Source organism: Anoplopoma fimbria, chromosome 9 (genome assembly GCF_027596085.1).
Source record: "Anoplopoma fimbria isolate UVic2021 breed Golden Eagle Sablefish chromosome 9, Afim_UVic_2022, whole genome shotgun sequence".
Taxonomy (NCBI): Eukaryota; Metazoa; Chordata; class Actinopteri; order Perciformes; family Anoplopomatidae; genus Anoplopoma; species Anoplopoma fimbria.
This window is the reverse complement of record NC_072457.1, coordinates 10,937,730-10,955,136: the sequence shown is the minus strand read 5'-3', so window position 1 is coordinate 10,955,136 and position 17,407 is coordinate 10,937,730. Positions and strand designations below refer to the sequence as shown.

Genomic DNA, 17,407 nt, shown 5'->3' with positions numbered 1-17,407 from the left:
AACCTCTCAGTATAACGTTACAGTTCAACAGCACCACAAACCACGCCAAATGGGAACGCCTTTCCCATTTCCTGTGGAAGGAAACAACTTGCCCTTCGGGGGCCCTGATGTTGAAGTATTTGTTTGTCCTGTTCGGGCTGCTGAATTACTGTTAGTTCTTGCTGAATTGTTTTTTCCATTTGAGTGTGAGGACCATGTGTGTGTGTGTGTGTGTCAGGACCATGTGTGTGTGTGTGTGTGAGGACCATGTGTGTGTGTGTGTGTGTGTGTGTGTGTGTGGACCATGTGTGTGTGTGTGTGTGTGTGTGAGGACCATGTGTGTGTGTGTGTGTGTGTGTGTGTGTGAGGACCATGTGTGTGTGTGTGTGTGTGTGAGGACCATGTGTGTGTGTGTGTGTGTGTGTGTGTGTGTGTGTGTGTGTGTGTGTGTGCAGAACACATATTGTTCTTGTGTTTAAGGCTTTTATTTTTTTAAATGTAGCCGGAAGTTGTATGACCAGAGACACATTACTCTTACAATGCATGCAATTTTTAATCGTCCACTTTCTTTTATCATAAGGCTACAGATATCACTATTAATTGACAATAATAATAAACAAAATATTATTGTACGACCCCGTTTTATAACCGGAAACCGGAAGCAGTGTTGTTTCCGGGTTTGGACGCGCCAAATAGAAAACCACGCTGAGGCTGAAACGACTCGTTTGTTTATGTTTGTCACAGTGAGGACGTGACGGGACTGAACACCTGGATCATTGACATAACACAGCTCATAAACACAGCGATAACTACTGGACTGTTGTACGGTTGAATCTTAACTTATGGTGAGTTATGACCACGTGTTCTCTTAAACACACGTTTCAGCTGCTGTTTATTAGGTAAACGATAGTCTACTGCAGCCTTAATTTACTTGAAAATGCAATATAATGAAAAGTACTTGAACTAAACCCATTACAATCATTGCACTTTAGTTAACTAACTCTACTTCACCTCCTTCCAATAGGACATATTATACATTTACTCTGTTATTATGTCACATTTAAAGTTACATGCTACTTTGCTGATTATATATATATTTGGAAACCTCATGGAAAATACAAAACAAGTTAATGCATCATGACGGCAATTGGCCAATAATACATTATATGCCTGCTTTTAATTGATGATAGCTCTACATAGTGCTCTGCTCATACTTATGTACTCCTACTTGCAGGACCTCGTATGTATTACATTGTGGTATTGATACTTTTACTTTAGTAGAGGATCTGAATACTTCTTCTTGCACTCAATAAAAAAAAAGCCTGTCACGAAAATAAACTTACAATAAAGTTATTGTTGCACAATTGATTGCGATAAACAATATTATTGGTCATTATAAGGCCATTTACGCCTCTGGTATAATAAAAATATTATAGCATAATGATGCAAGTACACCATTTCAAAGAGAAATATTTTTTTTAATTCTTAAGAATATTCAGACGTTGAAATTGTAATGTGATTTTTTTTTTTTAATTATATATAAATAAAACATAAATAAAATAATACCCACACAACCAAAACAACAAATAAAATAGACTAAAGGCTCTGTTAACAAAAATGCATAACGTCTGCATAATGCCCAAGACATTACCATTATAATGGTAGGGAAAACCCTGCTGTTTGTTCTGGCATCATGTTGGCACACACATGTAAACACAACAGGCAATATCGCAGTCAGCAAATATGAGGTCGTGTCCGTAGATCGTACAATGATGAATTCAATAATGTGTGAAGAACCTAGTAGTAATGCAAAACAAATATACTTGTAGTATCAGCAGCAAATGTATTGACGTTTTAAAAGTAAAAGTAATCATTATTAAGTTTTGCTCTTTTCAGAGTATTTTATTATATTATCGTATAATCACCACTGATGGAAACTCCATTTTAATGTTGTAGCTGGTTGAGGTTGGACCAATTTATTTTGTATACTGTTGGGATGTTTAAAACTATATCTTTAGGAATCTATCTAATCCTATTTTACATAATATTTAATACACTTAATATACCCTGAGTTACTAGTTTATTGGGGACACCTAAAGCGCCAAAACTAATGCAGTATAAGACAACAGACCTGTTATAAATCCTATCGTTATGGAGGTTATATCTGTATGGTCATTTTGGAAGATGTAATTTGTGAGGCTGTTGAATTGTAGATTGTAGTATGTTATATTAAAAGGTGTACGTATTATTTTGTCTAAATAACAAAAACACCTCTCTGTTTAACGCTTATGCCGTTTTTTTCAGGTTGAAGGATGAAAGGAGGACTAGAGTCCCTGCGGTCCCTCTGCTGAAGTTTCCTTGAGCAAGTCACTAAGTTCTTACAATAAAAGGGTCACACATAGGTGGTTGATAAGCACTTGAAGATGAGGAAGTGGGGAGATCGACTGAAGAAGGTTGAGCAGCTTGCTCAGTCGTTCCAGCTGAAACCTCTGGCCACACACTACAAACCTCGGCTATGGCCATGCCAGCCTTCCTCTGTCTGGAAGCTCTTTCCTCGTCAGAGTATGGCTATCAGCTTCGCTCAGAGCTGCAAAGAGGTACCGTAGTAACACATGACTTTTGTGATGCTGGACTATCTCATCAGACTGAACCTTAAATGTAACATGTAAGGGGGAAAAGCTGACTGCGGTGCCTTGCATTCCCTAGGCTGTACATGTTTTTGCACTTGAAAAAGAAAAGACATCCCTGGGTCAAAGGATCTTCCTGGTTACCAGTTACAGTGAGCTGTGGCATTACTACAGGTAAATAAATATACATTGTGCAATGATTAAAATACAATGATGTGCATTGATGGTGATTTGTCACTTTATTTTTTCAGGACCTACACAGAGTCCTTGATGCACTGCTATGAGGTGATACCAGATGGCGCTGTGTGTAAGCTTTACTTTGACTTGGAGTTCCACAAGCCCTCAAACAAAGGAGCTGATGGTAAAACTATGGTGTCTTCACTTATCCAGGTACTTTTTTTGCATCTTTATTGACAATATATCTTGCTGTATTCTGTTCAAACATATTTAGTCTTATTGCGCAGCTTGCTTCACATGCAGATAACAATGATTAATATGTTGTTCTGTTCAACAATTATAAAGCCAAAGAATGTGTTATAAAATAACCCACTTGACATTAATTTACTAAATTAACTAAAAATAACAGAGCAGTTATAACAAAAAAAGTGAAAAAGTCCAACAATTTCCTGTTGATCTTTCACTCTTATTCTTCTACTTCTAGCTGCAATATACCTAGGTGAGGCTTATTAAATGTTCTACAGGAATGAATTAAATCTTGCAGCCACATTTTAATGATGTTTGTGTGTGCGTGTATACTTATACATGTATGTAATAATATAATAATAAAAAACACTTTTTTATAATAGGTAACTATAAGACCATCATTACGCTGTGCGTAACGAATGTACAGAGACAAACATCGTAGGTATTTTTTGAGGAACAATTAATTTGTTAATGATATGTAGCTATTTAATTGTTGGTTTTTTTCTCCCTGTCCTTATATTGTAATCATTGCATTTTATATATATACACACACAGATATAATTAGAGACTGGACTCTATCACATATGGGGGAATAACCTGTATAGATTATATGTAGACGCTTATCTTTTTACTTTCTTAATAATAAATAATAATGGATTTTATTCATATAGCACACTTTAAAATACAATGAAATCTCAAGGTGCTATACAGGGTAAAAACAATCACAATAATCAAATATAATAATAAAACGCTAAAAACAAATAAAAAACAAAATAAATGAATTAATTTAATCCTAATAAAATCTAAGAATATCTAGTATCAATAAAGGAATATAATAAAACTGAACAACTACCCAAGAAACGTAATCTAAACTACACAAAGCCAAGACCTTAGGGGAAGGCAGAGAGGAACATATATATACAGCTGTATGATATTTTTCTCCATGTTTTGTGTCTTGACAGTATGTTTGTGACAAGCTAATGGAAGTGTATGGGATTGAGTGCTCTGCAAAAAATGTCCTCAATCTTGACTCGAGCACGGAAGAGAAGTTCAGTCGACATCTCATCTTCAATCTCCAAAATGCAGCTTTCAAAGACAACATACATATGGGTTTGTCCAGTGTTTCATGGAGGCAAATAGTTTTTTTTTTATTTTTTTTTTATAGTACTTCAGTTTATATATTCTGTCTGTTTTTAGGCAGGTTTATCCATGCAATTCTTCACCCGGTCCTGAGCACAGCCAAAAGTGTACTGAATGTTGGGATGAATTCAGTGGCAGAAAACAGTGAAACAGGGTGTGTTTTTCAGACATGTTAACATATATATTTAAATGTTTCTGCTGCAATCTCTTTGTTTAATTTGTCTCAATCTTATACTGACAGCAGACTCCATGCTGTCTCTGAGGGGACGCCAGCAAAGGCAGATGAGTTGCCTGAGAGTCCACAGGCCAAGAGGCTCAAGCATGAAGAGATGGACCTCAAGTTCCTCCAGGTGAAAAACAAGGATGGCCAAGACTGTTTATTTGTTGATCTTGGTAAGAGAAACCTTAAGCTTTTATTGGTCATTTTAACCCCAATATCAGACACTAACTTGGGTAAAATGTTTCTCTTGATATATTCAGCACCTCTTTAATGCATATTTTTTCATTAACATTGTCAGTATACAAATATACAGTAATTATCGTTATAATTGACAAAAAACAGGTGTTTACACCAAGAACAGAAATTTTCGCCTTTACAAGTCATCAAAAGTGGGAAAAAACTCTGCATTCACGGTGGCAGATGACAACAAGTTTATTCCCAAACCTGAGAAAGGAATTTCTGAAGAGGAAAGTGTGTTCCTGGCTTCCCTAGTCTGTAATATAAGGTACGACACTTTTTAACTTGGTTTTCTGAAAATTTTACCTTCATCAAGCCACAGCATTAGAGCTTATTTCTGTGTATCATTAGTTTCACAGGTCAAAGAATTCTCATGTCAGACGTCCCAGAAACAAAGGAATCCAACATCTTGAGGCCTCGTTGCCAGCAGGGATCAGCCACATGTCCAGGTTACACTGAATTTAAAAATGAGGCTTCTCTCAATGTGTATTACATTATTAGTCAGCGTATCAATATTTTACCTTGATATTTTTAAACATAAATGGTTTTAATTTATGTAACTTTTTTGGTTCCATCCATCACTGGCAGATTCTCTTTCTGGCTGCCTGTCGTCGCCTCATCAAGAAGTGGACAACTTTGTATTAACCGTGATTAAAAAGGATGGCGTCCATGGGAGTAAGTGTCTGCACTCATGATATGCTTTTGCAAAAGATGTTTTACTTTCAAAACATTTGCATGTGTTTTTGATCAATCAATTCATTGTTTGCTCAATACATTGTCAGAAAACAGTGAAAAATTTGTGTCACCATTTCCTAAAGCCCTAATATATGACTTCAGATATCTTGTTTTGTTTGCCCAACAGTCCAAAGACATTCAGTTCACAATAATATAAATCAGAACAGCAAAAAACTATTTTTAAACTATGTTGAAAATTTTATATAACAACCCTTCTGCTCAAGTATTGACTGGAAACTATTTCTCATCTCAGTTTGTGGAGGATTTGTCAAGGATGCCCCATCTCCCCGCTGCTAACCCCCATTGTGTTTGGGTTTTTATAATAATAAATTGATAATAAAAAGTTATACATTTCACCTTTCCCTTTTTCAGGTTAAATGTTTTTTGTTTTTTTTGGTTTGTCTTATCCTTGTTCCATCTAGGGTATGGGGAGGGAGGTAGGGATACATAAGTCTTAGTCGGGCAGTTGATGCTTGTCATAATGCAGGTGGATGTATTTAAATGTTTTTGGTCGATATAACTCGGTACCTCTTGAAAGCATACAGTAAGTTGCCATGAACATTCTGTGAGTTGCAAAGTTTGTGTATGTGTGTGTTCCAGCCATTCTATGTCAAAGTGCACTATGCAGAGATTGTTTGTAACAGTTTACATCAGCAGTGTCAGGACTGTCCGATTTGTTTACCTCAACAGGCATCAGACGATGGAACTACTTTGCTTCTGAACAACTGCTCGTTTACGACATCGCAAAATACCGCTGGTGTGAAAACGTGGAAAGGTTTCATAAAAGCAACAACATCATGTATGTATGTTTCATGTTTTGTTAAAGTTTGTGTGTGAAGTGTGTTCCACTTCCCTCCTGATTTGGTCACATTCTCCTCGGCAGGATTGTTGTGGACCTCAAAGAGGAAGTGTGGTACCAGAAGTGTCACGATCCCGAATGTAGGAGCTTCAGGTCCTCAAGTAAGATATGCCCCTTAGAGCTGCCATACTGACTATTTATATTTAAAACAACTGAAGGCTACGTGATCTGTTTATTGGGAGTGCTCAATGGTGGCAGTGCAACCTGTCTGAGATAAACATTTCTAATGTTACAGGTTACCCACTGCCACAAGAGATCTGCGTCAGCTATATCATGAAACTGGTTAGTTTGCTCTCCTTTAACTAGCATCCTGACTGACTAAGCTAAAATGGTCATGAAATCATTTTTTTCTTCTTTTAAAACTCAAAGACATGGTGTATTTATGATCATGTCTTCTGTTCACGTACAGGATGAAGAAGACCAGGCTTACTTAATGGATGATGCGGGCAACATTGAACTCAGCCAGGCACCAAACCAGAACCCAGAGAGCACAGTGTGTCCAGAGGAGGCAAAGGCTGACGTGTGGGGAGGTGGACAGGATGACCAGGACTACCTGGAGAGCCTGGACGACTTTGAACAAAACAATGGGGATATTTCTGATCAGCTCCTTCTCAACTGTATGGCAGATTTTGACGCCCAGTAGAGGGTGAGTTTGATGTCACACAAGCAAGTTGAGGGAAGAGTGACTGTGGAGCAACTACACGGCCATCACAGGAGCTCCACAACCCATCAGTGAGAGCACGACAGGCAGACCGGTCAAAGGTGCCAATAATAGCTTGTAAAGCAGCCCTGTCATGGAGAGCGGGTACTGGTTGTACATCAGAAGTGGTAGAAAAACACACTTTACAGATAAGTGAATCAGAGGAAACACTACTGCTTTGGCTGCAGTGTCAACCCTATCATCAAATCTCGGTGGGCACATCACATTTTAAAATAACGGTCCAAGTTGCAGTGTTAAATGGCAGAAGTCTGCTGACAGTTAGGACACTGTTTAACATAATGTTCCAATTGCGCCATGTGTTAGGATTTCTTAATACTTGCTGCCCTGACATGCTTTGAAACCTGATGATTTTCAATTATTACACTTCTAAATGGCTATTTGTTCTAACAGACAGAAACATCTCATAGGATAATGGATGTAAATACTATTAATGCCTATGACTGACTGACTAAATAAATGCAGCAATAAAGACAATTAAAAACAAAATCCAGGTTCTAACATCTGTCATTAAAGGAATGTATAAAGATAGTGTAAAGAAGAAGAAAACATTTTCATGGCATGCTATTCTATGATTTTTTTTTATGGCATTCCAGTATGACAACTTATGTGATAGTATAGAAAATTCTTATTATAGTACATAGAGTATGTCAAAAAAGTCATAATATAGGATTTAGAAAAAATGTCACAGTATAGCATGTCGTAAAAGTCATAATCAAAATCATAGTATAGTATGTCGAAAAAAGTCATATTATAGTACGTCGAAAAAAGTCATAGTATAGTATTTAGAAAAAAAAGTCATATATATAATGTCATAAAAAGTCATGGTATAGCATGTCAAAAAACAGTGACAGTATTGTACGTCTAAAAAAAGTGTATGTCAAAGTATGTTTGTCAAAGAAAAGCCATTCTATAGTATGTTGACAAAAGTCACAAAAAGGTCGGAGGAAAGTGTGTCATAAAAAACATGTCATACTATGTCAAAGTCATATGTTGCAAAAAGCCATGAAAAGTATGTAGGGGAAAAAAATGAATATCAGTACCAATATCTGTTTTGTTCTTACTGTGGTGCAGTCTTTTCTTTTCATTCAATTAAGGTTTATCAGCACCACATCCACCCGTCCAGAGGGATATCAACCTGGTCAACCCATCTGGACCTCCGACTTGTGTTTGTGCCCCAGACTGTCTGCGACTTGAACTGGCCCCTATATCTTTTTGACTCTGCTGCCAGCGGACAATCATCTGCCTGTCTGCCTACCATTCCTGCTGATTAAAGCTGCCTCAAGAAAATGCCAGGGTGGCTGTGATTTTACCTAAACATATTGCTTCTATGTCTCCCTCTTCAATGTTAATCTGTGATAGTTAATGCTGTTGATAATTAAGGTCCTGTGTTAAAAGACAACTCGTAGAGGCACTTTTTCAGTATTTTTGGTTATATATGTAAATTCATCCACTATTCTGACACCACGCATAGAAACTTTGACTGTCTATTAAAACACCAAATTTCCAGTGATGGTATTCTTTCTTTTTATTTCGTTCAGTCTTTGTCAGCTGTAGTAACTAAGTGGTGTTCTGTGAGATTAATAAAGCATGATTTTTGTTTTGTTTGTTTAGTAAGTTTGCGCTATCCCATTGTTCCTCACCTCACTCAGCGGTTTTGTATGCTGTTGAGAAGAAGTTTTGTAACTATGCGATTTTTACTTTTGTCGGTTCTTTAAATATTAAACTGCAGTGCCTACCTGACTATATCCACAGTTTTGTTGATTGACTTACTGCCAGAGACCGAAAAGGTTATTATTATACTATGTTAACAAATAGGGAAAAAAAGACATGGTCAAGTGTGTCAAAAGGTCATAGTATTTAATGTCTATGAAATGAATCAATATGATGACGAAATAAGTCATAGTATAGTATGTCGAAAAAAATGATAGTATAGTAAGTAAAAAAAAAATCATAGTTTACACTGTCGAAAAAAGTCATAGTATGGTATGTCGAAAAAAGTAAAAAAAAAAGTTATACTATAGTATGTCGAAAAAGTCATAGTATGGTATGTCGAAAAAAGTAAAAAAAAAAGGTCATACTTTAGTATGTCGAAAAAAAAAAAAAAAAAAAAGTCATACTATAGTATGTCAAAAAAGTTGAAAAAAAAAGAAAAAAAAAAAAAAAAAGGTTATAGTATAGTATGTCGAAAAAGTCATAGTATGGTATGTCAAAAACTGTCATAGCATAGTATGTCGAAAAAAAGGTCATACTTTAGTATGTAAAAAAAAAAGGTCAAATTGAAAAAAAGTCATACTATAGTATGTCGAAAAAAGTTAAAAAAAAAGGTTATACTATAGTATGTCGAAAAAGTCATAGTATGGTAAAAACTTTCATAGCATAGTATGTCGAAAAAAATTGAAAAAAAAGTCATACTATAGTATGTCGAAAAAGTCAAAAAAAGGTATACTATAGTATGTCATACTATAGCATAGTATGTCGTATGTCGAAAAAAGTCAAAAAAAAGGGTCATACTATAGTAAAAAAAAGTCAAAAAAAAAAGTCATACTATAGTATGTCGAAAAAGTCATAGTATGGTATGTCCAAAACTGTCATAGCATAGTATGTCGAAAAAAATTGAAAAAAAAGTCATACTATAGTATGTCGAAAAAAGTCAAAAAAAGGGTCATACTATAGTATGTCGAAAAAGTCAAAAAAAAGGTTATAGTATAGTATGTCGAAAAAGTCATAGTATAGTATGTCAAAAACTGTCATAGCAAAACTGTCGAAAAAAAAGTCATACTATAGTATGTCAAAAAAAGGTCAAATTGAAAAAAAGTCATACTATAGTATGTCGAAAAAAGTTAAAAAAAAAAGGTTATACTATAGTATGTCGAAAAAGTCATAGTATGGTATGTCCAAAACTGTCATAGCATAGTATGTCGAAAAAAATTGAAAAAAAGTCATGTATAGTATGTCGAAAAAAAGTCAAAAAAAAAGGTCATACTATAGTATGTCGAAAAAAAGTCAAAAAAAAAGGTTATAGTATAGTATGTCGAAAAAGTCATAGTATGGTATGTCAAAAACTGTCATATACTATAGTATGTCGAAAAAAAAAAAAAAAGGTTATACTATAGTATGTAAAAAGTCATAGTATGGTATGTCCAAAACTGTCATAGCATAGTATGTAAAAAAAGTCAAAAAAGGTCAAATTGAAAAAAAGTCATACTATAGTATGTCGAAAAAAGTTAAAAAAAAAAGTTATACTATAGTATGTCGAAAAAGTCATAGTATGGTATGTCCAAAATAGCATAGTATGTCATAGCATAGTATGTCGAAAAAAATCAAAAAAATACTATAGTATGTCGAAAAACTGTCAAAAAAAGGTTGAAAAAAAAAGTCATACTATAGTATGTCGAAAAAAGTCAAAAAAAAGGTTATACTATAGTATGTCGAAAAAGTCATAGTATGGTATGTCCAAAACTGTCATAGCATAGTATGTCGAAAAAAAATGAAAAAAAAGTCATACTATAGTATGTCGAAAAAAGTCAAAAAAAGGGTCATACTATAGTATGTCGAAAAAGTCAAAAAAAGGTTATAGTATAGTATGTTATAAAAGTCATAGTATGTATGTCAAAAAGTCATAGCATAGTATGTCAAAAACTGTCATAGCATAGTATGTCGAAAAAAAAAAAAAGGTCAAAAAAAAAAGTCATACTATAGTATGTCGAAAAAAGTCAAAAAAAAGGTTATACTATAGTATGTCGAAAAAGTCATAGTATGGTATGTCCAAAACTGTCATAGCATAGTATGTCGAAAAAAATTGAAAAAAAAGTCATACTATAGTATGTCGAAAAAAGTCAAAAAAAGGGTCATACTATAGTATGTCGAAAAAAGTCAAAAAAAAGGTTATAGTATAGTATGTAGAAAAAGTCATAGTATGGTATGTCAAAAACTGTCATAGCATAGTATGTATGAAAAAAAAAAAAAGGTCATACTTTAGTATGTCGAAAAAAGTCAAAAAAAGGTCAAATTGAAAAAAAGTCATACTATAGTATGTCGAAAAAAGTAAAAAAAAAGGTTATACTATAGTATGTCGAAAAAGTCATAGTATGGTATGTCCAAAACTGTCATAGCATAGTATGTCGAAAATTTGAAAAAAAAAAGTCATACTATAGTATGTCGAAAAAAAGTCAAAAAAAAAAGGTCATACTATAGTATGTCGAAAAAGTCAAAAAAAAACTGTTATAGTATAGTATGTCGAAAAAAAGTCATAGTATAGTATGTCAGTATGTCGAAAAAGTCATAGTATGGTATGTCAAAAACTGTCATAGTATAGTATGTCGAAAAAAGTAAAAAAAAAGGTCATACTATAGTATGTCGAAAAAAGTCAAAAAAAGGTCAAATTGAAAAAAAGTCATACTATAGTATGTCGAAAAAAGTAAAAAAAAAGGTTATACTATAGTATGTCGAAAAAGTCATAGTATGGTATGTCCAAAACTGTCATAGCATAGTATGTCGAAAAAAATTGAAAAAAAGTCATACTATAGTATGTCGAAAAAAGTCAAAAAAAAAAAGGTCATACTATAGTATGTCGAAAAAAGTCAAAAAAAGGTTATAGTATAGTATGTCGAAAAAGTCATAGTATGGTATGTCAAAAACTGTCATAGCATAGTATGTCGAAAAAAAAAGTCATACTTTAAAAAAAGTCATAATAGTATGTCAAATTGAAAAAAGTCATACTATAATGTCGAAAAAAGTTAAAAAAAGTTATACTATAGTATGTCGAAAAAGTCATAGTATGGTATGTCCAAAACTGTCATAGCATAGTATGTCGAAAAAAATTGAAAAAAAAATACTATAGTATGTCGAAAAAAGTCAAAAAAGGGTCATACTATAGTATGTCGAAAAAAAGTCAAAAAAAGGTTATAGTATAGTATGTCGAAAAAGTCATAGTATGGTATGTCAAAAACTGTCATAGCATAGTATGTCGAAAAAAAAAAGGTCATACTTTAGTATGTCGAAAAAAAGTCAAAAAAAGTCAAATTGAAAAAAAGTCATAATAGTATGTCGAAAAAAGTTAAAAAAAAAAGTTATACTATAGTATGTCGAAAAAGTCATAGTATGGTATGTCCAAAACTGTCATAGCATAGTATGTCGAAAAAAATTGAAAAAAAGTCATACTATAGTATGTCGAAAAAGTCATCATACTATAGTAAAAAAAGTTAAAAAAAGGTTATACTATAGTATGTCGAAAAAGTCAAAAAAAAACTGTATGGTATGTCAAAAACTGTCATAAAAAAAGTCATAGTATGTCGAAAAAAATTGAAAAAAAAAGTTATACTATAGTATGTCGAAAAAAGTCAAAAAAAACTGTCATAGCATAGTATGTCGAAAAAAATTGAAAAAAAAGTCATACTATAGTATGTCGAAAAAAGTCAAAAAAAGGGTCATACTATAGTATGTCGAAAAAAGTCAAAAAAAAAAGGTTATAGTATAGTATGTCGAAAAAGTCATAGTATGGTATGTCAAAAACTGTCATAGCATAGTATGTCGAAAAAAAGGTCATACTTTAGTATGTCGAAAAAAGTCAAAAAAAGGTCAAATTGAAAAAAAGTCATACTATAGTATGTCGAAAAAAGTTAAAAAAAAAAGGTTATACTATAGTATGTCGAAAAAGTCATAGTATGGTATGTCCAAAACTGTCATAGCATAGTATGTCGAAAAAAATTGAAAAAAAAGTCATACTATAGTATGTCGAAAAAAGTCAAAAAAAGGGTCATACTATAGTATGTCGAAAAAAGTAAAAAAAAAGGTTATACTATAGTATGTCGAAAAAGTCATAGTATGGTATGTCAAAAACTGTCATAGCATAGTATGTCGAAAAAAAGGTCATACTTTAGTATGTCGAAAAAAGTCAAAAAAAGGTCAAATTGAAAAAAAGTCATACTATAGTATGTCGAAAAAAAAAAAGTCATAATGGTATGTCCAAAACTGTCATAGTCATAAAAAAAAAGTCATACTATAGTATGTCGAAAAAAGTCAAAAAAAAGTCATACTATAGTATGTCGAAAAAAGTCAAAAAAAAGGTTATAGTATAGTATGTCGAAAAAGTCATAGTATGGTATGTCAAAAACTGTCAAAGCATAGTATGTCGAAAAAAAGGTCATACTTTAGTATGTCGAAAAAAGTCAAAAAAAGGTTTTACTATAGTATGTCGAAAAAGTCATAGTATGGTATGTCCAAAACTGTCATAGCATAGTATGTCGAAAAAAAAAAAAAAAAAAAAAAGTCATACTATAGTATGTCGAAAAAAGTCAAAAAAAGGGTCATACTATAGTATGTCGAAAAAAGTCAAAAAAAAGGTTATAGTATAGTATGTCGAAAAAGTCATAGTATGGTATGTCAAAAACTGTCATAGCATAGTATGTCGAAAAAAAGGTCATACTTTAGTATGTCGAAAAAAGTCAAAAAAAGGTCAAATTGAAAAAAAGTCATACTATAGTATGTCGAAAAAAGTTAAAAAAAAAAGGTTATACTATAGTATGTCGAAAAAGTCATAGTATGGTATGTCCAAAACTGTCATAGCATAGTATGTCGAAAAAAATTGAAAAAAAAGTCATACTATAGTATGTCGAAAAAAAGGTCATACTATAGTATGTCGAAAAAAGTAAAAAAAAAGGTTATACTATAGTATGTCGAAAAAGTCATAGTATGGTATGTCCAAAACTGTCATAGCATAGTATGTCGAAAAAAAGGTCATACTATAGTATGTCGAAAAAAAGTCATATACTATAGTATGTCGAAAAAAAAAAAAAGGTTATACTCAAAAAAAAAATAGCATAGTTGAAAAAAAAAAAGTCATACTATAGTATGTCGAAAAAAGTCAAAAAAAAGGTTATAGTATAGTATGTCGAAAAAGTCATAGTATGGTATGTCAAAAACTGTCATAGCATAGTATGTCGAAAAAAAGGTCATACTTTAGTATGTCGAAAAAAGTTAAAAAAAAGGTCAAATTGAAAAAAGTCATACTATAGTATGTCGAAAAAAGTCAAAAAAAACTGGTTATACTATAGTATGTCGAAAAAAATCATAGTATGGTATGTCCAAAAAGTCAAAAAAAAGTTCATATGTCATAGTATGGTATGTCAAAAACTGTCATAGCATAGTATGTCGAAAAAATAAAAAAAGTCATACTATAGTATGTCGAAAAAAAAGTCAAAAAAAGGGTCATACTATAGTATGTCGAAAAAGTCAAAAAAAAAAAGGTTATAGTATAGTATGTCGAAAAAGTCATAGTATGGTATGTCAAAAACTGTCATAGCATAGTATGTCGAAAAAAAGGAAAAAAAGTCATACTATAGTATGTCGAAAAAAGTCAAAAAAAGGTTTTACTATAGTATGTCGAAAAAGTCATAGTATGGTATGTCCAAAACTGTCATAGCATAGTATGTCGAAAAAAATTGAAAAAAAAGTCATACTATAGTATGTCGAAAAAAGTCAAAAAAAGGGTCATACTATAGTATGTATGAAAAAAAAAAAAAAAAAGGTTATACTATAGTATGTCGAAAAAGTCATAGTATGGTATGTCCAAAACTGTCATAGCATAGTATGTCGAAAAAAATTGAAAAGAAAGTCATACTATAGTATGTCAAAAAAAGTCAAAAAAAAAAAAAAAGTCATACTATAGTATGTCGAAAAAAGTATGTCGAAAAAAAAGGTTATAGTATAGTATGTCGAAAAAGTCATAGTATGGTATGTCAAAAACTGTCATAGCATAGTATACTATTGTATGTCGAAAAAAAGGTCATACTTTAGTATGTCGAAAAAAGTCAAAAAAAGGTCAAATTGAAAAAAAGTCATACTATAGTATGTCGAAAAAAGTCAAAAAAAAAGGTTATACTATAGTATGTCGAAAAAGTCATAGTATGGTATGTCCAAAACTGTCATAGCATAGTATGTCGAAAAAAATTGAAAAAAAAGTCATACTATAGTATGTCGAAAAAAGTCAAAAAAAAGGTTATAGTATGTCGAAAAAAGTTAAAAAAAAGGTTATACTATAGTATGTCGAAAAAGTCATAGTATGGTATGTCCAAAACTGTCATAGCATAGTATGTCGAAAAAAATTCAAAAAAAGTTCATACTATAGTATGTCGAAAAAAATTGAAAAAAAGGTCAAATTGAAAAAAAGTCATACTATAGTATGTCGAAAAAAGTCAAAAAAAAGGTTATACTATAGTATGTCGAAAAAGTCATAGTATGGTATGTCCAAAACTGTCATAGCATAGTATGTCGAAAAAAATTGAAAAAAAAAAAAGTCATACTATAGTATGTCGAAAAAAGGTCAAAAAAAAAAAGTCAAAAAAAAAAAGTCAAAAAAAGGTTATAGTATAGTATGTCGAAAAAGTCATAGTATGGTATGTCAAAAACTGTCATAGCATAGTATGTCGAAAAAAAGGTCATACTTTAGTATGTCGAAAAAAAAAAAAAGGTCAAATTGAAAAAAAGTCATACTATAGTATGTCGAAAAAAGTAAAAAAAAAGGTTATACTATAGTATGTCGAAAAAGTCATAGTATGGTATGTCCAAAACTGTCATAGCATAGTATGTCGAAAAAAAAAAAAACTGTCATACTATAGTATGTCGAAAAAAAGTCAAAAAAAGGTATACTTTAGTATGTCGAAAAAAGTCAAAAAAAGGTCAAATTGAAAAAAAGTCATACTATAGTATGTCGAAAAAAGTTAAAAAAAAAGGTTATACTATAGTATGTCGAAAAAGTCATAGTATGGTATGTCCAAAACTTTCATAGCATAGTATGTCGAAAAAAATTGAAAAAAAAAAGTCATACTATAGTATGTCGAAAAAAAGTCAAAAAAAAAAGGTTATAGTATAGTATGTCGAAAAAAGTAAAAAAAAAGGTTATACTATAGTATGTCGAAAAAGTCATAGTATGGTATGTCCAAAACTGTCATAGCATAGTATGTCGAAAAAAGTCAAAAAAAGGGTCATACTATAGTATGTCGAAAAAAGTCAAAAAAAGTCATACTATATAGTATGTCGAAAAAATACTATAGTAAAAAAAAAAAAAAAGGTTATACTATAGTATGTCGAAAAAGTCATAGTATGGTATGTCCAAAACTGTCATAGCATAGTATGTCGAAAAAAATTGAAAAAAAGTCATACTATAGTATGTCGAAAAAAGTCAAAAAAAGGGTCATACTATAGTATGTCGAAAAAAAAAAAAAAAAAAAAGGTTATAGTATAGTATGTCGAAAAAGTCATAGTATGGTATGTCAAAAACTGTCATAGCATAGTATGTCGAAAAAAAGGTCATACTTTAGTATGTCGAAAAAAGTCAAAAAAAGGTCAAATTGAAAAAAAGTCATACTATAGTATGTCGAAAAAAGTTAAAAAAAAAAGGTTATACTATAGTATGTCGAAAAAGTCATAGTATGGTATGTCCAAAACTGTCATAGCATAGTATGTCGAAAAAAAAAAAAAAAGTCATACTATAGTATGTCGAAAAAAAGTCAAAAAAAAAAAAAAGGTCATACTATAGTATGTCGAAAAAAGTCAAAAAAAAACTGGTTATAGTATAGTATGTCGAAAAAAGTCATAGTATAGTATGTCAAAAAAATGTCATACATAGTATGTCGAAAAAAAAAAAAAGTCATACTATAGTATGTCGAAAAAGTAATAGTAAAAAAAAGGTTATACTATAGTATGTCGAAAAAGTCATAGTATGGTATGTCAAAAACTGTCATAGCATAGTATGTCGAAAAAAATTGAAAAAAAAGTCATACTATAGTATGTCGAAAAAGTAAAAAAAAGGTCATACTTTAGTATGTCGAAAAAAGTCAAAAAAAAGGTCAAATTGAAAAAAAAGTCATACTATAGTATGTCGAAAAAAGTAAAAAAAAAGGTTATACTATAGTATGTCGAAAAAGTCATAGTATGGTATGTCCAAAACTGTCATAGCATAGTATGTCGATTTTTTAAAAAAAAAAAGTCATACTATAGTATGTCGAAAAAAGTCAAAAAAAAGGTTATACTATATATGTCGAAAAAGTCATAGTATGGTATGTCCAAAAAATAGCATAGTATGTCGAAAAAAAGGTCATACTTTAGTATGTCGAAAAAAGTAAAAAAAAGGTCAAATTGAAAAAAAGTCATACTATAGTATGTCGAAAAAAGTTAAAAAAAAGGTTATACTATAGTATGTCGAAAAAGTCATAGTATGGTATGTCAAAAACTGTCATAGCATAGTATGTCAAAAAAGTCATAGTATGGTATGTCCAAAACTGTCATAGCATAGTATGTCGAAAAAAATTGAAAAAAAAAAGTCATACTATAGTATGTCGAAAAAAGTCAAAAAAAAGGTTATACTATAGTATGTCGAAAAAGTCATAGTATGGTATGTCAAAAACTGTCATAGCATAGTATGTCAAAAAAGTCATAGTATGGTATGTCCAAAACTGTCATAGCATAGT

The 17,407-nt window shown here is 31.7% G+C and overlaps 1 protein-coding gene across 1 annotated transcript; it reads left to right on the top strand.

The window, feature by feature from the left end:
- Positions 1–718: 718 nt before the first annotated feature.
- primpol (primase and polymerase (DNA-directed)) lies at positions 719–8,666 on the top strand. The gene is made up of 14 exons (XM_054604530.1): positions 719–824; positions 2,284–2,576; positions 2,686–2,780; positions 2,858–2,996; positions 3,992–4,139; positions 4,227–4,323; positions 4,411–4,562; positions 4,732–4,894; positions 4,978–5,075; positions 5,215–5,301; positions 6,052–6,160; positions 6,245–6,321; positions 6,456–6,502; positions 6,630–8,666. Exons 2-14 carry the CDS (start codon positions 2,403–2,405, stop codon positions 6,861–6,863), a joined length of 1,620 nt encoding a protein of 539 aa, XP_054460505.1. The 5' UTR covers positions 719–824; positions 2,284–2,402; the 3' UTR covers positions 6,864–8,666.
- The last annotated feature ends 8,741 nt before the right edge of the window (positions 8,667–17,407 follow it).

Bases quoted from the DNA above. Each gene is read 5' to 3' on its own strand.
- primpol (XM_054604530.1), top strand. From the start codon at position 2,403: ATGAGGAAGTGGGGAGATCGACTGAAGAAGGTTGAGCAGCTTGCTCAG. The intron at 5,076-5,214 runs GTTACACTGAAT...CATCACTGGCAG, and splicing joins GGGATCAGCCACATGTCCAG to ATTCTCTTTCTGGCTGCCTG. The intron at 6,503-6,629 runs GTTAGTTTGCTC...GTTCACGTACAG, and splicing joins TCAGCTATATCATGAAACTG to GATGAAGAAGACCAGGCTTA.